This window comes from Neolamprologus multifasciatus, chromosome 23 (genome assembly GCF_963576455.1).
Source record: "Neolamprologus multifasciatus chromosome 23, fNeoMul1.2, whole genome shotgun sequence".
Taxonomy (NCBI): Eukaryota; Metazoa; Chordata; class Actinopteri; order Cichliformes; family Cichlidae; genus Neolamprologus; species Neolamprologus multifasciatus.
This window is the reverse complement of record NC_140460.1, coordinates 9,138,510-9,163,220: the sequence shown is the minus strand read 5'-3', so window position 1 is coordinate 9,163,220 and position 24,711 is coordinate 9,138,510. Positions and strand designations below refer to the sequence as shown.

Sequence of the window (24,711 nt, the reverse complement as noted above, 5' to 3'; positions counted from 1 at the left end):
CCTTTATAAAATTGCAAATTGTATCCTTGTTGTTCACAGACAGTGAAAAGAAATCTGTTGCCGCTTGCTTCCGTTACACCAACAAGCTCATTTCTTCCATTTCTGGGAAGACGTTGAAGGTCTCTCAAAATGTGCTGATAATCAAGACGCTGTCATTTGTGTGTGTGTGTGTGTGTGTGTGTGTGTGTGTCCATGTGGGTGTGTGCATCCTTTTGTTCAGCTCTCTGTAGGAGGTGAAGTGTTTCCCAGAAGTGGCCGGGATCTTTTCGTAGAATCTGTGAGAGGTATCACGTCGGAGACCTCATGCGGGGTTTCACCGGATCTTCTCTTCTAAATCTTACATCAAATTACAGGAAAAGACAAACACCCTCAGTCACCCCTTATTTTTATTTTGCCTCATAAAAAAGCCAGTCGTTTCATAACAGGAAAGTCCACAGGCAGGCTGTACGATAACACTAAAGTTTTCTTATTTATAATAGTAAAATGATGGTCACTGATGCCACAAGTTCTACAGGTTTGTTAGGAACAGGGTCACTTTGGGTGCTTATACTATCCCATTAGATCATCTATGAGTTTTCCTATTGACAGCCTTTGTGTAGTCCTAAACTGGATGTCACATAACATCTTTGCTGATGCATCCCATCTAATGGCTAAACTGATTCTGCCATCAGGTGGTTCCCTACTGAACAATATTCTTTCTTTTATTTCAAAATTTAAACAAAGAACTGTTACTTCTATTGGGCTGAAAATGCTGAATAACCAGGCCCCATCATATCTTAAAGACCTCATGGTATCACATTGTCCCAATAGAGCACTTAGCTCTCAGACTGCAGGTTTACCTGTGGTTAAAACTTTTTCTAAAAGTTACAGGGAAGACAGAATCTTTAGCTGTCAGGCTGGAACAGCTCCCAGTGAGACAGACACTTACTGTACTTTCAAATTTCAAACTTTCTTTTATAGGCCTGGATCACTGACTCTGAACTATCCCTTACTTATCCTGTTATAGGCTCAGACTGCAGGAGAACTTTATGCACTCATGTGCATGTCATGCAGCTTCTTCAGCCAGTAGGCGTGAACCATGCCTGGTGCTGTCCAACTCTTCATATTGGAGACCCTTTCTTGGATTGGATGTCTACCACTGTGATGGCTACTGGTCCCTGTTCAGGGAGGTTGCTGTGGTCTGCCCTCAGATCCATACATACATACATATATACACATACATACATACATACACACACACATCATATATATATATATATATATATATATATATATATATATATATATATATATATATATATATATATATATATATATATATATATATATATATATATATATATTTTAAGTTCATTTAGTATTTTTAGTTCATATATATATATATATATATATATATATATATATATATATATTAAACTAAAAATACTAAATGAACTTAAAAAAAAAAAAAAAATATATATATATATATATATATATATATATATATATGTGTGTGTGTGTATATATATATATATATATATATATATATATATATATATATATATATATATACACACACACACATATATATATGCATACATATACACACTTGTTTTTAGTTGTTGTTCAATTGAGAACTGTACAGAATTCAGCTTCAGGTTCTAGGTAGAGGACTAATACATCAAACTTCACGTATTTATATACAGCTTTATGTTTTTAAAATGAAATATAGCTATACAAAATGTGTATGCGTGATTCTTTTTTGCTTATCAGAGGGAACATAATCTTCTTTGGAACAGGAAGGGATTATTTCCCTCTACAAATTACATATATATCTTTGTACTATCTACATGTGACTGCTATTATATAATGAGGATTATGGACACAGGCTGCCCACAAACAAAATTATTCTAAATCATTAATCATTTCTCTTGCATGAGTAGTTCGTGTAATTTATCTGTTAGTCTGATATGCAGCGGGCTCTTCCTATGAGCATATTATATAATTATGCATAATTAAATAATTTGTGATTCACCTGTGTCCTTTGAAGCTCCGCAAAGGAGAAATGATGACGCACATACAACACAGAACAAAGGCTGCAAGAAACAATGATCAGCTTGAGTAGGTTTCAGCGTGAAAAAATAAATACTGTATCTATTTATTTAGTTTTGTTAAAGTGGATGCTTTTTAAAAGTTTTCTCTCCCTCTGTTCTGCATATTTTTGCACTGCTTCAAACAAAAAAAATCTTTGGATGAGAGCAGGTTAATAAGAAGAGGACAACATCAATCTTCAGTCTGTTTAAGCAGTAATTTTTAAAATAGCCTCACTACATGTTGGTACATCTGCTCAGTTGTTCCCTAACAAAGTATGTAATCAGCCAGTCACAACAATTCAGCACATTTAGGCATGGTCAAGACAACCTGCTGAAGTGCTGAAACTTGCTGAAACTGAGCATCAGAATGGGGAAGAAAGGGCATTTAAGTGAGTTTAAGTGAATGTGGCATGGTTGTTGGTGTTCTGAGCATTTCACAAACTGTTGATCTGTTGATTTTCCCACAAAAACATCTCTACGATTTACAGAGAATGTCCTGAAAAAGAGAAACTGACCAGTAAGTGGTAGTGAGTGGGTGAAAATGTTTTGTCTTGTTGATGGTCAGAGGAGATATTGCCAGACGGCTTCGAGCTTATAGGAAGTTAAGGGTAACTAAAATAACTGTTTGTTACAAGCAAAGTTTGCAGGAAAGTTTTAAAGAACATGTTAAACCTTGATGCAGGGCTACAGTAGCATATCACTTGGAGTGTCACAGGAAGGTGAGGCTAAAGTTCACACCAAAACTGGAGAACAGAAGATTGGAAAGATTCTGCATTATTTGGATAGAATGGTTAAAATCTGTCATGAATGGATAGAGGTGGTGTTGCAACTGTGTGGGGAATATTTTCTTGTCACACTTTTGGCTGACCATTGTTTAAATAGCACAGCCTGGCTGAATATGGTTGCTGATCACGTCCGTACCTTTATGAGCACAGTGTTCAATGCCTGACTGCAGTGGGATAACGAGTCGTGTGTCACAAACCTCAAATCATCTCCAACTGGTTTTCTACAATCAGTTCACTGTACTCAAGTGTCCTCAGCAGTCTCCAGATCTCAATCCAGAAGATCAGCTTTGGGATGTGGTGAAACGGGAATGTTTTCAGGACCTTGTTCAGTCTTTGCCACGAAGTATTAAAGCAGTTCTGAAGGTAAAAGCTCTGTACATAAAAGTGGACTGAGTATTACTCTCTGAGACGGCTTTTAAGCCCTGAAAATAACAATTTCTTACCGTGTCTCTATTTTTAAAAATAATCTTTGCTTTTTACCATCGAAATTGCTTCTTTTCAAAAGATTTCATGGTTTTAAAGGTTTTATGCTTCCACAGACAAAACCGAGAAGAAATGAAACCAGGATTGAACAGGACACATCTATGTGATTTTTTTAAAAATGGAGAAATCAATTCCTTAACATTAATCCTATGATTAATTTAAAGAATATAGATGGATAGATGGGTTCGAACATGAGTGATACTGGCTCAAAGACACTCGCTTTAAGTGCTAATTGTGCTGTTTATCACAGAGCATGCAGTGACTTTCAGTGTAAAGAGTGAGACGGCTGAAAATGTGATTTTCTGCAGTTCTCCTGTTGCTGATTTCTGTCACCTGTCAGATTTGTTTAACACATTTGCTGAGAGCTGTGACAACAAAGTAAACAGTACTGAAGCAGAGGAGGATTTTGATCACCACCTGTGAGAAGACCCTGCAGGTAATAATAGCAGGACTGCAATCTCTCCCAAAGTGTTGCAGTTTAACTTTCACTGTTTACTAAGCTTCTAGCTTTTGGCTGCTGGAGCAGAGCTGTTGAGCAACACATCAACCTCCAGACAGGAAGAGAGGGTCAACACGGTAGTCCCAGAAAGTCTGGAAAGGCTGGTTTGTTGAAGGTACGGTGGGTGGCAGGAACTACCATTAGTTTCTTAATGTCTTTTTTGGCCAGTAGATGATAGTTTCTCAGCAAATAACAACTATTAGACAGTCTTAAAAACAGAAGGCATCACTACCAAGGCAGCAGCGTGTTCTTTTATGGCTTTTGCCACCGCTTTGGAGCAACGTGGACTGTTTCAGCATTACAGGAGGAATGGTGTGGATGTGTTTGCTGTGGTGCGAGCAGGAAATCTCATTTGTCTTGCACAGATTGAGCAGCACTTTTCACTGCTTTGTCTCAGGCCATGCAGTAGGAAAGAAGCTGCAGAAAGGTGTTTGCATGGCTCCTCAGTTTCATACCCCCTTTAGTTTCTCGCGGAAAAGTCATGCAGTTACTTTGACACAAATATGAAAAGTTTCCACTTTCTGAGACAGTGTGCTAATTTGCTTTACGCCTCATTTTAAAGTCATTTACTCTCTTTCTCACTAATGCTTTCTGCGTCCAGGCTGCGTTTGTTATAAAAACACAACTGATGCCATTTTTGAAGGTTGCCAGCACATTCTGAAAAGGCCACCTACCACGCATATGACTAAAACTGATGTACGATTTGTTGAACTTCATTTCTACTGAACAAAATTTAGTAGTTTTAGAAAAGGTTCAGTGTCACCGGCTCATTATTTCCTGGCTGTTATCAACTCTCATATTTAGACTTTCAAATAGTATGTTACTAAAATTATCAGTATTTTCTGGAGATTTTCATAGCAACCTCTGGACTGGTGTAATGTATAGTGCTTCTCTGATCTAGTCTCTGATCGGGATGTCGACGCCAGAGTAGGGAAGGCAGTTGGTGTCCTGCGATGTCTCCAACCTATTTGGAACTCGACCTCCCTGAATGTTAGGGTCAAGATCAGACTACTGAACTCTATCGTCTTCCCTACTGCACTTTACGCTAGTGAAACCTGGCGCTCAACAATTGCAATTATGCAACACCTGAACGTGCTTCAACAACGTGGCCTGCGGCGAATCCTGAGAATTTCCTACCGGGACCGAATAACAAATGAGGAGGTCCTACGAAGAGCAGGCACCCGCCCATTAGCCGATGTTGTTGCAGAAAGGCGCTTCCGCTTTGCGGGCCATATTTTACGCCTACCCCCTCATCGCCCAGCTAAGATTGCCATGACATGGCGTCCACGCACTGGCAAGCGAAAGCAAGCCCGACCAAAGACCACATGGCGTCGAACATTCATGGACGATCTGAGAACTGTCGACATTGCCTGGGACGAAGCTAAAGCAGTCGCTGCTGACCGACATCGATGGAGATCACTAGCTGCCCGATGCGCCGCCCGGCGTAGGGGGAACTAAGTCAAAGTCTAAGTAAGGCCACCAAAACAGCTTTCCACAAGGTTTAAGAGGGTGTCTATGGGAATTTTTGACCATTCTTCCGGAATTCCATTTTTTAAGTCAGACACTGATGTTGGACGAGAAGGCCTGGCTAGCATTCTCCGATGTTCAATCTCCAATGTTCTCTTGGGCCAGTCAGCTTCTTCCACACTCACCTTTATGGACCTTGCTTTGTGCACTGATGTGCAGTCATGTTTGAACAGGAAAGAGACATCCCAAAAACTGTTCCCACAAAGTTGGGAGGATGAAATTGTCCAAAATGCCTTGGTATGCTAAATCATAAGAATTCCTTTCACTGGAACCGAGAGGCTGAGTTAAACTCCTGAAAAACAACCCCACACCTTAATCTTCCGTCCACAAAACTTTATACTTAGCACAATGAAATCAGACAAGTACCGTTCTCCTGGCAACCACCAAACCCAGACTCGCCACACGGAGAAGCGTGATTTAATGACTGGACTTGGTGCATCCTGAAAACAACCCATTCTTTGAAAAATGTTTGTAGAAGCCGTCTGCATGCCTAGGTGCTTTATTTTATATACCTGTGGCCATAAAAGTGATTTGGATGAGTGAGTGAATACTTTTGACAATATAGTGTAGTTTGTCTTTTAGTTCCATTCAGTTTAAGCAAACTTGTATCGATTGGTCAACCTTAACAAACTGAAGACTAGAACAGCAGGTGGGTGGAGGTGTGATGCTTGCAACCAGAGCTGTATGCATAAGATTATTGAAAAATTGTGCAAAACTGAGCATTTAAATCAGTCTGAACCCTGAGCTTTGAAGGAATACCCGTCTCTCTGTTTATCTGTCGCATTAAATGTCTGAGAACCTCAAGTCCACACCAATTCAACAGAGGTGAATACACAGTTAGCTTATTGATATCAGTGTGTCATATCAAATAAAATACAAATGTCAAACATTTTATATAAAAGTTAGGCAATTGTGACACATTAGGCTGAACAATTTAAACACAGGTAAATGCTGCAGCTGTCTCCTGTGTTTCCTCGTTGGATGCAGACTCACTGAAAGCAGGTAGGGAGGCAGAAGGAAACAAGTGGAAATATAAACAGAGAGAAGACTGTGCCAGACTGCTGACAGCAGCTGTACTTTGCCTCCCGAGGGATTAGCTGAGATTTCAGGGTGACTGAGAGGACACTGAGCTGATAGCTGGTTAGACAAGCGCACTGTCTAATTTTCAAAGAAAACCAAAACAAACAGGAAGTTTCTTTCAGACTAAGATATGATGTGGACAGAGCCGGCTACTGTAGAGGTGATGAGTGATCTACCCAGTTAGTTTTTTCTTCTGATAAATATGTGGTATACAGGCCCATTGATCTCCGGGCTTATCTCATTGTTCATACAAACTGTTATCAGTTCTGTGGTCTGATATTAAATTATCATGTAGTAACAAATTTAAAGATGATCCTAATATCTTGCTACTGATGGGTGCTCTCACTGTGAAGATAAAAAAAAAAAGATGGATAATGGCTAAATGGATTTGTAAAAACAGAAAAACATAGAAAAACATTGTTCTTTTTAAAAAAAAATAAATGCAAAAACATTGTTGAAAGTGTTATTGAAACTGTCTGCAAAAATAACACAATAATAGGTATTGTATTGCTTGTATGAATGGGTGAAGATTCAGATTCAGCTGAGCCAAATCCATGACACTATACCTTTGTTCTGGGGTAATCATAGATTTACAAGTGTGTACAGAAGTATGATATTGCTGACTGTTTTTATTTGTCCATCTTTGCAACAATACTATTGCTCTGGTGTTATATTTATCCAGTTCAAATGACCTGAACTCTTATGAAATCCATGACACTTGTAATACAATACTGTAATATTGTATAATAACTTAGTGCTCTTTTTATTTATGTTAATTCCAGACATATTTTTTTCCTGAAACAACCCACCTGAAGTGGGACTGGTGCATGGGAAATGAGAGTGGGATGTTTACTGAGATGTGACTCAGAGTGTTTATTTTGTTATCTTGGCAAACGGGGTTAAGGTTTTTGATATCGTTAGCGTGCGTAAGTGTCATTCAATGTTTTGAATCAATTCTGATAAAACTTTGTAGGAGTGTAGAGTGGGGTCATGTTAACAGTCCATTAGAAATTGCCTTACATCCAACAAGGTCTTCAAGTTTAATGTGATGATTTATTGGTCAAAGATTGTAGATTTTTGTCATAGTTTGACAAAGATCAAACTATGATCCTTACAAGTGTGGTGTGTGTTGTCAACATATAGAAATTACCATGTAAAGATTTGATTTTACATTTGACCTATCTTTAAGGGTTGATTGATTGAACTGAGTGTGAAAATGCTAGTAATGATATTTAGAAAAAAAATTAAAACTTGTTTTCTTACTTACTGCTTGTATTTATATTAAGAACATATAGGCCTACAGGGAGTGATATATGGGGATTCTAAATACAGTATTACGCAGGACCTCTGACCTCTTCTTCAAGGTCAGATAAGGTCAAACTTTTTTTAGTTCAAAATTTTATAAAATATCTTATCTTTTCTAGTGCCGTTGTCTTGTCAACATGGAAGAAATATATGTATGTGGGAACCCTAAATATCATGTCACACTGGACCTCTAATCTCAGTTTTACATTTCATATGCCTCTCTTTCAAGTTGATGAGCTGCCTATTTAGAAATATATTGTAGTGTGTTATATAATAGGCTCAAGTTATGTATGTCAAGTTATGTAAGAATTTATATTAATCATCCATTACCCAACCCTACATACTGTTAGTGTAATGAAAGTAAAGATTTTACTGCACTACAAACTTATTAAAGTACATTTTAAAAAGAACTAAGAGGACATAAATAAATACAAAATTAAATACTATTACCTTTAAAGTAAATACTGACCAAAGAGCGAGCCATCTTACAGGAAGTGTGTGCTCTCTGAGTGCTTCTTGTTATAGCCTTTATGAATGCCTTATTTCTGCCTCTGACAAATCATACAATTTAAGCATTTTCTAAAAGAAAAACCAAACCTAAATAAGCAAACATACTCAGGAAATCCAAGTAAACTTAAAAATGGAATAAAAACTGGTCAGCTGACACGTATAGTGATGATGAAAGGAGGAAGCAACAGAGGAATAAAACCAAACAATTCATAAACATTGTTGATAGCAATTTTTATTGAACAGAAGAAACTAACTCAAAGTGAGTGTGTTAGACTGTGGTTCATCATGTTAAAGCATTGAAGCTCATCATCGTCTAATAAAGTGCACTTTCAGTTAACTGCCAAACGGAGAGTCATCTCCTTCCCTCACACAAGTTCAGTCAGGTCCCACACGGTGCAGGACTCTCTGCACCTCAGCTCTTCTTGGTAGAACACCATCACAGTAAGATACATGAGACCAAGTGCAACGACTGAAAATCTCAGTAAGGGCGAGTGCATAAGTGTTAATGGAAGATCAGCACGTGAAAGAGTCTCTCTCTCATCACACCCGGGTCTGAAAAGTCTGCTATTCCAGCCACCGTTTTCTGCCCTGGCTCAGTTTAACCCAGTCGTTATCATAAAGCAGCAGATGGTGGCTTCTGCTCAGTACTCTGATTATGTAATCATGATTGTAAAACAGCACAGTATTTCTTTATTAACGCTAAGCTAAAATCTTTGCCATGAGCGTCTCTACGTTATCAGATCTCAACTTTAAAAAAATATTTAGCTATTCCCAGAAGTGTTTCTCTACATAATATATATGTACAGCTGCATCTTTACAAAGAAAATAATGTTCTGTTAAAGACTGTTGCAAGGTCAGACTCCAGTTTTGGCACGTGTTCGTCATGACTTCACCCAGAAAACAGACTACGTGGATGAGACAGCAGAAACGAGTGCATTCAACACGCCTCTCATGTACAAACACAGACACTAACCTAACATAAGTCCTATTCCTACGTCTTATTTATAACGAGATGTATTTGCAATGGTAATTCCCTCGGATGTGGAGCAAACAGGAATGTTGTTCACATGAAAACAAAGTGTTTGATGTTGCGCTAGAGAAAAAAAGCGCCAGAGAGATCATTTACAGTACTGGGGAAATCGTATCAATCACCATTAAATTTGAAGAGATTTTCAGGATTGCAGTGTGCTACATAGGACACGCACACATCATCAAAGTCAGAGACAGATTAAAAGAAAATGCCTAAGCCATAATTCACCATAGAAATGGAAAAGAAAGGACAATGCAGTCCAAGGTTGCAAAGGGACACATAACAGAGGGGTAAAAACCAAACCAAACAGCACATCTACTACTCACAATTAAATGTGCTGTATTTTAATCTCACCGGGAAACATCACACTGGATACTTTCACCTCATATTGCATCGCTTTAGATTTTTCAGTCAAAAGATTAGGCAGTAATGGGTCGTGTCTCTCTTGCGTCAAGTTAATCTCTTATTCCACATGTAAAATACAAAATTAAACCTAGCTTCTTTTTTTCTTTTTAACCTGTCCTATCAACTTGTGCGTTTCATGCACTTTATCCTTAACAGCCAGAGCTTAAACATACAGTATGAGCTCTCAAAAGAGCCTTTCACTTAATTACATTACTACTTTGTTACCAGCATTTCATATAAAAGTAATAAATATACCGAGTTCAATAAATAGGGGCGTTCCATGTGAATAACGTATAAAGATTCAGTGGATTTAAGTGAAAACAGCAGGAATTTTTTTTCCAATGTGTAGTGTTATGCGTGTAGTGTTTAAGTACTGATTGCTTCTGGTCAGACTAACAGGACAAAATAAAATCTACTACTGTCAACAGCTGACAGCTTTACATTTAGGTAGTTTAAAGCTTGTGAGTTCTCTCCAATTAGTGTTCAGATATTGCTTGAGAAATTAGAAATGCGTGAAATCTCTCAATGCGTATTATACAGTGTTTGTCTCCATCTTCATACATTTCTCATGCACCCACTAAAGACATAAATACACCAAAGCTCAGTTAAGGAAGGAGAATAGCCCTAATGGAAGGAAGTATGATTGGGTGGCACATCATGGAAGTAGATCTTATATATATATACATAAAAATGATAAAGTACAATTTCTGAAACTATCTATATGTGTACCAAATCCTTCCTGGTTGAGAACACCAAGTGGCTGCTTGATGCAATGCCTTTTCCTCCCCGATCATGCTGTTGAGCATTTTTGCTTTTCATATTAAAGTGCAGTCCAAATGCAGGTGGCTAAAAGACAAGAATCAAAATAAAGAGAGTGACAGAGAAAAGAAACAGACGAGGTAAAACCCAGAGGGTGAAACTGGGGCAGAGGATTGGCACATATTTCAGAGAGGTCTGACTTGAGGAGAGGGAGCAGGATGGGATGGAGATGAAGAGTCTGTTAGGCTGAAGGTTAAAAAAACAAAAAAATAAAGTCCTTCCTATCCTTCTCTAGCATCACTCCCTGGATTGGTAGAAGAGGATGTATCCCGACTCAGAGTTCTTCGAGATATCTGAGGTAAGACCGTAAAACTCCTCAATGGCCTGGGCATCAATTTTCTGCACAACAGAGGTAAGATGAGGTTAAATGGCAATGCAAACAGAGGAGTCAAGGAACATTGAACAAATAGGCCAACACTAACAGTCACGCACCTCCACAATGTCATCATCAAACAGCAGCCAGAAGCCATGACTCTTCACTATAGTGATGTAATGACCTCGATTTGGGCCGCTGAGGAGACAAAAGACAAACATTGAAATCGTTAACTCTGCCCACGCGTACTTCCTCCTGTCGTTTGCACAAAATTAACCCACAATTGGCCACACGTGCACTCACTGCCATTTAATAGTGATTTCTTTTGCATGTTAATCATCTTTAAATTCAGTCTAGTGAGAAAAAACAAAAACAAACACTTGAGGCACTTGGGAAATTCTGAGCAGCAACTTTATGTGGTTTGAGAGCTAATACCTTAAATCTGTGAAGATCCTGTAATAATATGAAGGAAGTGACTGCTCTTGGCCAGGTGCAACCACCACTTTTCAATTCATTTTTATTTATATAGTGCAAAATCACAACAACAGTCGCCTCAAGGCGCTTTATATTGTAAGGTAGACCCTACAATAATACATGCAGAGAAAAACCCAGCAATCATATGGCCCCCTATGAGCAAGCACTTTGGCGACAGTGGGAAGGAAAAACTCCCTTTTAACAGGAAGAAACCTCCAGCAGAACCAGGCTCAGGGAGGGGCTGGGCCATCTGCTGCGACCGGTTGGGGTGAGAGAAGGAAGACAGAATAAAAGGCATGCTAATCTTTTAGGACACATTCACGCCAAGTTTTAAAGTGTTACACTGTCCAGTTTGATCGGAGTATCAGGAATAAATTCAGTCTTTACAGACGCAACAAATTTTAAATGCACTCGACAAAGTGTGCACTTCTGCAAAGAGGAAGGAGAGAGCTGGCGACGCAAAGATTATAAAAGATGAACATAGGCACTGTGATGTGGCGATCGTGGCTCAAGAGTTGGGAGTTTGCCTTGTAATCGGAAGGTTGCCGGTTCGAGCCCCAGCTTGGACAGTCTCGGTCATTGTGTCCTTGGGCAAGACACTTCACCCATTGCCTACTGGTGGTGGTCAGAGGGCCCGGTGGCGCCAGTGTCCGGCAGCCTCGCCTCTGTCAGTGCGCCCCAGGGTGGCTGTGGCTACAATATAGCTTGCCATCACCAGTGTGTGAATGTGTGCGTGAATGGGTGGATGACTGGTTGTGTAAAGCGCTTTGGGGTCCTTAGGGACTAGTAAAGCACTATACAAATACAGGCCATTTACCATTTACCATGTAAGGAAGTCAGGTTTTATTGCCTTAGAGTTAACATTTTGGCCATCACTTAGTTTTCTGGAAAAAGAAGTGGTTCAGTTACCAGACAATCTGAACTTGGTGCGCCACAATCTGGTGGTGAAGCCCAGCAGAGAGCTCTCATTTACAGCTGCCTTCGTGGACACCCACGTGCCAGTTAAAGTAGCTACACCCACAATATTGCAAACAAGAAGACTTTACAGATTTTAAATTCGTAAATTATGTAAGGTCCTTAACAGCTGCTGAAGAGCAAATTCGTTGCAGGGTGCAAAACTGTTTCTGTACAAGACTGTAAACATGTTTACATCTGCTGTTCACTCCGGTCAGCTGAGCAGCTGTTGCTCTCGGTCCCTAAACTAGCCGAGCTTTCTCTATTGTGGTCCTGAAGCTTTGGAATGATCCTCCTCTTCACATTAGGCAATCTACTTCAGTGGTGGTCTTTAAATCCAGGTTAAAAACTCGTTTTATTTGCTGGCTTTGGACTCAGTGGATAACTGACACTGCTAATGCTTTGTTATTTTATTTATTAGTCTTATTTTACTTTTTTTTTTATTTCTCATGTACAGTTCTTTGGTTGGCCATATGTTGTTTTTAAAGTGCTATATAAATAAAATTATAGTATGTTGTGAAACTGAGGATTTGGAATGGGAGCCTATGGGACTGACTCAGTTTTAGTTTTTACTTCATATTTCACTTCTCAGCTTGTGCTGGTTGAAAATTATGGCTGGGCCATATCATACCGTTCACGGTAATACTGATATAATGTTGTACAACGATGAGAAAATGAAATATCGCGATAGAATATGGTAAAACGCGCATGCGCAGTGCCTTTGTTTTCATACGCATATGGCAGAAAAAGCATGGCGGAGAATGAGAAGGGTGAAAGCGGATCGTTGAATGAAACGGATGAACCAAAATTGCTTTGTAAAAATGCTGCAACTTCAGTGGTGTGGAACTGGTTTAGCTTTCGTCTGTCAGATACACAAAGCACTATTTTTGGTAGAGCATGCTAGCGGGCCGTCGTTATTACCGTGTTTTTTGGAAAATACCTCACACCTTAAATCAATCCTTCGACAGTGCCCCTTATAATCCCGTGTGCCTTATGTATGAATTCTGGTTGTGTTTACTGACCTCAAAACGATTTTATGTCGTACACGGTGCTCGAAAATCTGTCATATGTTTTAACACAACTTTGCTAAGCTACGAAGCTGCACCGCTTGATGGACTGTCGGAGCATTACGGCTATCGTAGGCAGGAGCCTCGCGGAGTGATACGTACTGTGCTTCAACATAATATTAACGTATTGTCTGTATAACCTCTTTAAGTTTTGTGGATATTATACATGGTTATCCTGAGGATATGTTCGCCAATTTCCACTGGAAATGCCTTTTGGTTAAACTGTCAGCAAGGAATTTGCATTTGCACTGTTAAATTTTATATAACTTTAATGCACGTAAAAAACAGCTGCTTGTTTAAATGAAAATACATTGATTTTTTTTTTTTTTTGCACTAATAAAGTTGTGGAGTTGTAAAGTATTTTGTCTAGTGTCAATTATATCGTCAGCAGACTTTTTTTTTTTTTTATAAATAAATACTTTATCTTAGAAGTATTTTATTTTAAAATGCAAAGTATGCTTTTTAAAATAAAAACCTATTAGTCTGGATTTACCCAGAGACCTGAAGCCTGAACTATAAAACAGGATGTGGGACTTAGCGAGGTAACTGCAGGTTTAACCCCTGATTTTCAGGAAGATGGTTCACTTTTTACTGAGGTACATCTCTGTGGTCATTTGTGTTGCAGATGTAACCAGCTCTGTAGCAGGTTACGCTGGCAATAAGAGATCAACAGGCATGAAATCACCTCCTACTGACCAATTGATTCACCAGAAAATAACATTATGATTCCTGGAAGATCCCTCAAACCTCTGAGCAAGAATATCAGCAGGGTCTAAAGTTTTTCAGCAGTTTCTAAAGTCTCTGTCTTTCTCTGATGACGCAGATTGGGAAAGCCTAGGTTGACTTACGAAGCTCTTTGAGTAACTGCTTAGCCTGATTGCTAACGTTGGGGCAGGTGAAGCCAGATAAGGAAAAATATCCTGGCAATGTTGAATTTGTTTCATAGTGCGGGGTTCTCGTTCCACTGCCTTTATGGGTCAGCTGAAAAACGTAAAGTCTGATCAGTGAGTTGGTAGAGGCTTAAAAAAAATTAACAGTTATTTTTTTAAATTCCAAAACATGACACAATAACAGCCTTACATATCTACTTTTACCAGATGTGACAAGATCCATCACACATACTTTTGCTATATGTATAATAATCAGTATACTATACCTTCCACAGTGCACCACCACAGCTACTAGATCATACATGCGATCCAGGTTGACTGCATCCCCAGACGTGTTAAAGAGACGGAGTTCTAATGGGAAAACCACCCGATAGGACAGCTTGGTGTAGCGGTGCAGCTGCTCCATGTACTTAAACCTCTTGAGGTGTAGCGCCAGGATCATAGGAAGTTTCTTCACACGCATCCTGCAGTGAAGAATACATGCTTAGGAAGGAGCCTTTCTGCAGGAACATAAAACTGGTGGTCAAACGGAGTGCTTTACTGACCGTTTCTGTGCTTCCTGCTTGCTGCAGCATGTCTCACAGTAGTATTTGTATTCACTGCACAAAGTCTCTGTGTTACTAAAGTCCCTGGAGGAACAAGCAGACCACAGGAGGCTCAATTACTGAGTCTCACTCACACCAAAGGGAATATGTCAGCTCTGTCTGAATGTATAATAAATCAATACTACCTGAGACAGTGTGTTATTGATGTGTTCTGCTCTACATCCACAGAAAGATCCAGAAAATCCTCATCTTTGCTGCTCACCTGTCAGACAGCAAGAGACACCGATGTAACTCATCTGTCGTTACACTGACAGAGTCACTGAGACTAAGCCTGCTGTTCTGTGACAGAACAGCCACCCACCCACACCTACACACACTCGGCCAGTCTTTGAAATGCTTATTTGACTGAATGGCTTTTGTCTCTGCACCCTGCATCGCCTTGGTGTTTTGCAGGGGTTGTTCTGGGCAACCTGTCCCACTCCTTGCCCTCAAAAAAGGTGAGGACAAAACCTCAGACGGCCCTGACGTAAACCGGGTGGTCAGAGCTCCTCAGAAGCTCTCACTGATTCTCTTTTTTTTTCTTCCCCATGTCTCTCAGCACCTTTGCAAAGAGCTAATCCCCTTTTCAGACTTATTCAGGTGAGATCTCTTGTTCGCGCACCAGCAAATCCATTACCAGATAGCACAAACTACCTCTCTAATAAACTCACGGTGTAGAAAAACCAGGAGCATACATACTGTTTCACAGTTGAGGCAGCGCGTCTCATTGGTCAGTGTGCCTTGAAAGATATCGTGGACCCACGTGGGCTCCGTCTTGTTCTCCGTCTCAGCCTCGGTGGTGACGGCGGTGCCATTGTTCTTGAGGCGCCCGTTCTGCTTTTCCTGCTTTTTCTCCTCTTGCAGAATATCAGCCACGGTGTTCAGCAGGTAGTTGAGGAATTCGTGTGCATCTTGTTGCATGTAGTTGTCAAACAGATCTGGAAGGAGACAGAGATAAATGCATACAACTTCAACTTCCTGTGGAAATAAATAGAAATACATAATATTTCTACCACGCTGGGCCTACAGGAGGCTGTTATTTAAACCCATGCATCAATTTAAACATCTGAAAGCTTAATAGATCAGTGCTACAGATAAAGGACTGGACCACAGTTATTCAATGAGCCCTCCAAAAAAGGACCAATAAGGTTGTAACTGTTACCATAAAGCAGGCGCTTGGGAGAAGCAGCCCTAATCCATCTCAAAATTTGCCCTAATCCATCTCTAAAGCTAGCTTTTTAGCAAATTAAACCTTATTTTAAAGAATAAGTTTCTGGAGCCCGTTGCTGCTAGGCTCCTAACTCCTCAAAATATATATATTTTTCTATAGAATACAGTAAAAACTAAATGAAAAGTTTTCAACAATAACAAGTGCACCAGTATAGATAAAGCAACGGTAGACCAGTATTGACTGGTTCTTTCTATGTTACATCAGGGGAAGTAGCAGCCGTTGTAGTTCTGAAAACTACAGGTGTGATTAATAACAGTAATAACTGCTGGTTCATTGGCACAAGCAGAAAACAGCTGTCATTACAGTGATTTGTTACACCTGCATTACTCCCACTGCGATGCTGCACTTTGAAAATGTCTTGACATGTTGTAAGTAAAATCAGCAGGGTTTATTTATAATAAAAACACCCATACACATTCTTTGTTTTAACAGATCTGTATATAAGGGGGGAAAATGAGAAGGGAATAGTGGCGGCTGCTGAGGGGGAAGAAAAAAAACGTCCAGAGATGAGCCAGCTGACCAAAGCTGGGTCTCAACAGAGATTGCATTGTTCATGCACATAAAGAGCTTCCTCAATATGGACAGCAGTGAACAGTCAGCCTTTCTGTCAGCTCTACTCTGAATGACCTTACCACCAACACGCACCTGCCTTTCACTTCAAATATTCAGACTGTAATGTAGCTCAAAAAGCACACAAAACTAAACCACAGCACTCAGCTCTCCATTTATGGACACGTGTGTGAAAGGATCCACATGACGGACACTTACGTCATTCTTCAACACACTGTTTTAATGTTTTGAGCATATACATTTTGACAAGAAAAATTACTCTTCGGAGAAATTATTAATGCGAGACTTTTCTTCCAGTAATCCAGCACATAACACCAGAACACTAAAACTGGGACACCTCAATGGGATTAACCCCTTTTTACTTTTGTTTTTTTAAACAGCACCAGTGGCAGGCCCATTTTACGAGCGCTCTTTAAATGACCGTAACTCAGTTACCATTTGTGCTAGAGACACAATTCAAACGGTTTCAGCAAGAAGAAAAGGTGACCTTTAAGGAGATATTTGGTGTTTCATGGCAGCACAAAGCATTCACAAGGCACTGCTGTCTGAACACAGGAAGAAAAATCAGCTATGCACAGAGATTTCTATGTGCCTTTCATATTACTGTAGCTCCTCAACCATTTTGAACTAAAGAGAAAATTTGAATGGTTCCTGAAAGAACTGAGATGAGATCCAAGTGCCCTTAACCCTTTAAGACCTACCATAGAACCAAGTCTGCTCTTTACATGTTGTAGAGCCATTTTTGGGAGCATTTCAAGTTGCTATATATCAATACAACCATTATAGCCCAAATTTTAATAATATGTATGCATTACGTGCATAGTAATTACATAAATTGCAAGAAAGTGCAATAAACTACAAAAAAATTGAAAATCGTTTTTGTTTTTTTAACATATATTTCTAGTTAGAGAAATTGAAGAGGCTTATCCCTCAAAACTGTAAATACAAAAAAGTTGCACAAACTAGTTTCCCACCACAGGAAATTTATTTTGAGTATCTTCATAGTTTTATTTTTGAAATACACCAATTTTTATATACTGCAGGAAAAACAAAAATAAATATTATAGTGCAAATTTGCAAAAAAGCAGCATATGCATCAAAAGAAACTATTTCCAGCAGTGCAATTTGAGTCCTAAGCATCCCAGAAATGACACAGAAAGTCATAAAGTCAAACATAACTTTTAAAAAAAAACAAACAGTATAGGCTCATGAGGCCCTGATGGTAAAAAACTACATTTCCGCGAAAATGACATCACTTCCGGTTTCGGGCAGGTAATGGCGGACATGCGATAGTTCACGCTGATGTCTATTCTAACGTAGGAAGTGGTATGAAAAGCTGATGGCATAAGATGTAAGTACAACTCCTCCAGTTTCATATGCAAAAAAAAAAAAAATATTGTGCTAGCTTACGTGGTTGCAGTTCTACAAGGATTCAAAAGTAGTTGCGCAAAACGGAGCGTGCCCGCTCCGACCGGTTTTAAAGGGTTAAACTCCATGTTATCAGAATATGGGGGTACTTGTTGCTTTGGGAAAGTGACAAATTACTTAGCAAATATTTAAAAGGTGCTTCTATGCAAAGTGGCCAAGTACTTTGTGACAAATAACTAAAAACCTCCAGTGAGGTTTTCATCCCAGGAACAAACTCCAACTAGGCTGACGATAGTCCTTGTTTGGGCAGGAAGGGTTGGCGAACTTTGAAAATAAGATCTTGAGCACTGTCCAATACTTGACCAACATTACTTCTGGACACGCATGTAGAAGAATAAAGTGTTCATGCAATTCTTGGCAATTGGGAAAAAAACAAAAACAAACACACACACACAAAAAACAATGTTTACATTTTTTACCACAAGGTCCATTATCCAAAATATAAGGTTCGTGTAACTTCCTGCCACTGTAGATGGAGTAGACCTCACAGTTCTTATTCTTTTTCTGTGTTCATACAATTCCAGCACATGATATAACAAAGGCCGACTGTGAAACTTTCATTATGATGTATGCTCACCATTCTCCTTCCGTAGGCGGGAGATGAATTTCTTGGGCGGTATGACGCCAACTTTTTTCTTCTGCGTGGCAATGGAGTGGAAGAGGTCAGCCAGGCACGTGAGCAGGTTCTCCTTCTTCTTCTGCTGGGCTTTGTACGCCAGCACATTCTCCCGGAAAGGCCGGCAGAAGTACAGAGCCTGGAGCACTGAGTTACAGTAACATGTGTTTCCAAACTGAGGGAGAAAACCACAGGGAGACACCGACACAAAACCGTGATGAGGAAGCGATTTAAAACAAGGATTCGAATATTTCTTTTAGTTTGTCTGTTAATAGCTCGTGGAAAAACGCCAGTGTGTTCTATTGTTGTTATCCATTCGGCAGACACAGTGTCTAGAGCGTTGAGAAACTTGTGTGTTTACATAAACGTCTCATTAAGGAAACAGAACATCCCCGTTTGGCCACGAGTCTCACAAACAATATTGTTACCTCGAATACCCGCTGACCAGCCGAGGACATGACTCACTGCGGTCCCGTGGCATTTTGTTTTGAAAAATGACACCACTGTTGTTTGGCAATGGCTTTTGTTAATGCAAGCCAGGATTTAGTGATACTCACATTGACCAATCCGAAGTAGTGTTCGTTGATTGGGAATTGCTCCGGGCCGATGTCTTTCTCCAGAGCAGAGGCATTGGTGCCCTGAGAGGACAAAACACGAGACGCTCTGTCATCGTAATCATCTCATATTCCATTTGAATCATTTCAGTAGATTTCAGTGACAGACTTATTTGCTTAGTCCGGTGTGTGAATATACAGGCAAATGAATATGGAAATGATGCATAGTCAAGGGCCAGGAGCAGCTATACATCTGCAGCCATGAGGCAAAACAAAACTGACTTTTTCTGTAATTAATAAAATGATTCTTTCTGGAAAATTTAAAGATCTCAATTTCCTGCAGAAAGCACACACTTCCGCACATCTTGCTTCCTTTCGTCAGAACAACAAGTCATGTCAATGTAGAAAACGGATATAGTCTAAATAGGTAGACCCGTATCAAAAGTCGGGACTCTTGCTGCACCCAATTGCTGAGACAGAGCACTTATCTCTTGTCAGAGCTCAAAGCTTTTTCAAATGAATCACAGCTTTGTTGAGTGAACACAGCAGACAATTTAGGTTGGGGAAGGCTTTGACTTCTAATGACTGTCATTTCTCATCTGTCAAAGCAAACAATGGATACCCGTCTGTCCGGCTTACCACTTCCAGTCTCCAATGTTTTGGGAAACATGCAGGTCCCAGGAGAGATGAATTACCAAGGAGAATCCACACATGAAATATCCATCCAACCTTTACTGACATCTGAAACCACACTTTGAAATTTGAGCTCCTCCTGATAACAGGAAGCGGGCAGTGGTATTGTTAATTTAGAAAGGAATAAATTCTTAAAGGAGACATATTATGCTCCTTTCTACATATTTTTTGATTAAGGCAGAAGCTTGAAATAACAATTATTCATCTAACACTGAAGGTGCACTGTTGCTTCACAGCAAGAAGGTTCCTAATTTGAACTTGTTGCCCTGCATGTGTGCAGTCTACATGTTCTCCTTACTCCTGCACAAGTTTTCTCCAGGTACTTCGGCTTCCTTCCACAGTCCAAAGACGTGCAATTTAGGTTAGTTGGTGTTAAGAAAAATCCATGGATACTAGTAATAATAATGATAATATAATGACTGGTGCAATACACTGCAGCATTTTATCTGCCCATATCCATCAGTGCGTCCTTAACTTGTAACATCTCGATTAGATTACTTAGTTAAGATTATTTAATAAATAGGGTTAGGGACCTACTGACTGGGGGATGTGCCGATCTGATATTTCGATCAGGATAAATTAAAAAAAAAAAAAATTCACATGATGATGGCTTCCCTGTGAACTGTTTGGTGAAACACACATGGGAGGCTTCCCATGAGTCTTTCTTCTTCACTCACCTCTTTTCACTCAGTGTATTTATACAGCACTATTTAGGCTGTGCAATATGACCAAAATCTCATATCACGATATAAATCACAAAAATGTAACATTTTCTGTAAATTCTGTGAATCTCAGGCAGCTCGACTTGCGGGAAGTGTTTCCAGCTGCGCGTCATGTAGCTGGAGTCGAGTGTTTTAACCGATGCATGAAACGATACATTTTTAGACATAAGTTGTAACGGCCGCCGTTTTCTTTGTGAGCATTTATTACACGGCGTGCTGCGGGGAAAAGCCTGTTCTAATGTTTGAGTCTAAGGTTTATTTTTTAGCATCTGGCGGCTTTTTTTACTTCTCATCTGTAAATAATCTGCTCTTTCACATGATTCAGTTTATTTTGAAAAGTCTAAACAGGATCTTGAGCTTTATTGTGAAAGGTTTGTGTGGAACATAAACAAGCGGACACACGATGCTGTTACCGTCGCTGTTGCTAACCACAACGCATAAAAACAGGCGCTTGTCCGTCTGTAGTGTGGTTATATAAAATATAAGAGAAAGAGAGAACTTTAAGAAATTAATATAGCCACTACAGTGACCTTCAAAACGATGAAAAAATATTGCCGTAAACAGTTTATTTTGCGACACCACGAAACAAACGATAGCGTAAAATGAAACGATAGATGTTTTTATATCGTCATCAGATATATATTGTTATATCGAACAGACCTAGCACTATTCATTTACCCATGTCTTATTATTAATCTCAGCTCTCTCTTTCACAATGTGCCTTTTGTCTTGTCTTCCTCCCTGAACCCCACAACAAGTTGTGGCAGAAGGCTGCCCTTCCATGAGCCTGCTCCTGCTAGAGGGTTTTTTTTCCTGTTAAAGGGGAGTTTTTCCTTCCCATTGTCACCAAGTGCTCATACTGTCTTTGCCTTACAATATAAAGTGCCTTGAGGTGTCTGTTATTGTGATTTGGTGCTCTATAAATAATACTGAACTATATATATATATAACATGTAACATGAACAACTTTTACATGCCCTCATGACTTTGAAAGTGTGAAGATTCAGTTTTGTATGGATTGCAGTGACTGATTTCCCGTTCTTCACATATGGCAGATGTGTTTTGGATTTGATCGCTTACATTATTCACCTATACATCAGCATGCTTTAAGTGTCCTATCTGCATGCTAAAATACCAGTAAAGTTATATATGTGTATGTATATGGATAGATAGATAGATACAAAATATATATAGAAACAAAAGAAAAACACCACACATCCTGATGAGATATGGATTAATATATCAGCCTGTACAATCTAAGAACTCCAGCAGCTCTGACTGACACTGCAGGCTTTTCACATTAGCATCTAGTCTAAATAAAGCAAAGGCCACTGGCATTAGGCAGAGCCGTTTAAGTCTGTTCTTACCCACTCTTCACTGCCCCTGAACACACCAGGAGCACAGATTAGTGCAGATTCCTGCTCTATGCTACCAGGATGTAACCGGTCCTTTGCTGCAGCACCACATTATGCAATCACACCAAGCTGTCAAAGGCAGCACGCTCCCCCCATCCCTCTTGTCAATCACCGGTGACAACTATACAAACTGTACATTGTGTTGTCTTGCCAGGATGCAACACACAATGCAAACACTCCAGGTGTTCTGGGAATCCATCCTACCTGACAAACCATCCTACCCATTGTTTTTGCGTATGGGCACAACACGAATTTAAGTGGCAAACCGTCCTACCTTTGTGAATGTGACCTACAAGCATACTTTAACAGCTAAAATTAAGTGGCAAATCATCCTACCTTTGTTAATAAGATCTAGAAACATACTCTGATGGGTAAAATGAAGTGCCAAACCATGCTACCTTTGTGAATGTGACCTACAAACATACTTTAATGGGTAAAATGAAGTGGCAAACCGTCCTGGCTTTATGAATATAAGCTACAAGCATACTGTGATAGGCAAAGTTAAGTGGCAAACCGTCATACCTAGTTAAATTTGTGGTGGAATTACTCTGTGACAGCAGAAATGTGCATAAACTACTTACGGTAGGACGTTTTGCCAAAGGAGGATGGTTTGTCAGAACACTGGCAAGCTTCAGCGTGCAAAGGCGCACAAAAGGGGGCCTGTCTGAGCGACAACTAACTAAAGTATGGGGCCACGATTTAAACTACTGTGTATACTCGTTTTAAAAAAAAAAAAAACCCTGCAGTGTGCACATTCTCTGGGTGCAGGTGGGAGGCGACTCATCACACATACACACACAGGTTCAGCACAGTGCCTGCAAGCGGATCGATATCAACACGGAAAAGCAGCGAGTTACTCACCATATTACAAATGGAGGCGATGTTTCTGACAGTCATTTAGTTTACAGTGTCCCCTTCACCGCCATCTTTATAAAATAAACATAGCAAGGCGACGCTGAGCAATGAAGTTAATTCGCAGTCGCGGCTGGAGGCCAGACTGCAACCTCAAGCGTCAGAAAGCAGGCAGAGAGACACGGTGCACCATGCAGCCGGCACGGAGCTGAGGGGGACTCTCAGTGTGGACACGGCTGCATCCTCGCGCACATATCGAACACCCCTCAGCTTGAAAACGACAGTGCACGAGGAGACAGTCGAAAGTTGCAGGCAGCAGGTTGTTAGCAACGTCTAGGAAACGAGCCTGCTGTGTGAGGAAGCACTACAGTCCCGCCCACCAAGGGAAACCCCCGGACCTGATTGGTCCGGATTTAACCGAATTGATTGACGTGATTGAAGAGCCATATGCAGACATGCACAGTGGAGTTTAACTGAGCCGCAACCAATCATCTGCGATGATTTTGAGCAGGGATTTGTAGTTCGTTTTGTGATTTATGAAATTTAAAAGGACTGAAGGGTTTATGCAAAAAGCCTTCTGGTGACATAAAAACATATATTAGGCTTTATAACACGTACAAGTAATTCCCCCATAGAGAAGTGGTGTGAGGCAAAAATGATGTTTTCAGGTCTAACAACACAAACAGCACAGTCTTAAACCAGCAGTTTTTTTGCTATATGACACCTTTTGCTGCTGTCAGTACTAGGGGTGCAACGATACACAAATTTCACGGTTCGGTTCGATACTTTAGTGTCACGGTTAGATATTTTTTCGATACAAAAAAATGTTCATGCCTTTTTAATTTGTCATTTATTAAAATTATAAATATATATGTTAACTCAGAAGTACAACATTAAATGTAATGTTGCTGAAACAACATAATAATAAAATGATAAATCTATCTGATCGAGAAATCACTCATCTTTGGAAAAGAGTTTATTACAGAGAAATGGCTCTTTCCAAAATAAAAACTATACTATACGCTTCTTCTGGGCTATATTCTCAGCAGCATATTAAACATATCAGGTCCCCATAAGGAGAATCATGTGCTAACGGCTGTCTAAATGACTCGGGTAAAGTTTGTAGCATGCGTGCTTGTTGTTTTTGTCTGCTTCCACTTGTCTTTGCACTAGGATGATGTCGGCGTAAATGTACAGTCATATTCGTTGTGTTCCCACTAGTGCTGTCAGCGTTAAAGCCGCCATAAAGCGGCAAATCTCCATTAACAAGTTACCGCAGATCGCCCCGTGCGTGGGGCTGGACGGCGTCAACACGTTAACGAGCTAACCCGAGCTCAGTGGATCTGCACAGTGCAACCTAGGCGGAGTAGTCGAACGCAGATCCACTGAGCGCTCAACACAGACAGCATCGTCAGAAGAAAGGTTGATAAAATAAATAAAAAAATGTTGTATTGTTCGATACATATGCGTACTGAACCGAAAGCACTGTATCGAACGGTTCAATATCGATACGAGTATTGTTGCACCCCTAGTCAGTACATATGTTTTAAGAGTAGTTGCTGTAGCTCAGAAGCTAGAGTGGTTCGCAAAAGGTGGTTTGATTCCTGCCTCATCTGGTCTGCAAGTCCAAGTATCCTTGGGCAAGATACTGAACCCTGAGTTGTCCCAGATGCATCCACCAGTGTGTGAGTTAGTTAAAAGTACTTAAGCATAGAAAGAAAATTATGAATGGGTAAAGACATTTGATTCCATTTCAATGCAATTTGACATTATAATATTAGAGAGAAAACCCAAACAATCAGATATGTATCTATAATCAAGCAACGGTGAGAA

General features: G+C 39.9%; 1 protein-coding gene and 1 long non-coding RNA gene across 2 annotated transcripts; one reads left to right on the top strand and one right to left on the bottom strand.

Moving 5' to 3' along the window:
- Nucleotides 1-8,475: 8,475 nt before the first annotated feature.
- On the bottom strand, nucleotides 8,476-23,295 carry usp46 (ubiquitin specific peptidase 46). The gene is made up of 9 exons (XM_085151662.1): nucleotides 22,888-23,295; nucleotides 19,200-19,280; nucleotides 18,604-18,817; nucleotides 15,497-15,735; nucleotides 14,944-15,020; nucleotides 14,759-14,842; nucleotides 14,480-14,677; nucleotides 10,948-11,026; nucleotides 8,476-10,854 (listed from the first exon to the last, which is right to left on the bottom strand). Exons 1-9 carry the CDS (start codon nucleotides 22,921-22,923, stop codon nucleotides 10,753-10,755), a joined length of 1,110 nt encoding a protein of 369 aa, XP_085007788.1. The 5' UTR covers nucleotides 22,924-23,295; the 3' UTR covers nucleotides 8,476-10,752.
- Nucleotides 17,361-18,415, top strand: LOC146491005 (uncharacterized). The gene is made up of 2 exons (XR_014872415.1): nucleotides 17,361-17,949; nucleotides 18,056-18,415. It is a non-coding gene; the product is annotated as an uncharacterized LOC146491005 (long non-coding RNA).
- Nucleotides 23,296-24,711: the final 1,416 nt, after the last annotated feature.

Bases quoted from the DNA above. Each gene is read 5' to 3' on its own strand.
- usp46 (XM_085151662.1), bottom strand. From the start codon at position 22,923: ATGACTGTCAGAAACATCGCCTCCATTTGTAATATG. The intron at 15,736-18,603 runs GTGAGCATACAT...GTCTCCTTCCAG, and splicing joins CCGCCTACGGAAGGAGAATG to ATCTGTTTGACAACTACATG. The intron at 14,678-14,758 runs GTCAGTAAAGCA...TCTTCACTGCAG, and splicing joins AAGCAGGAAGCACAGAAACG to GATGCGTGTGAAGAAACTTC.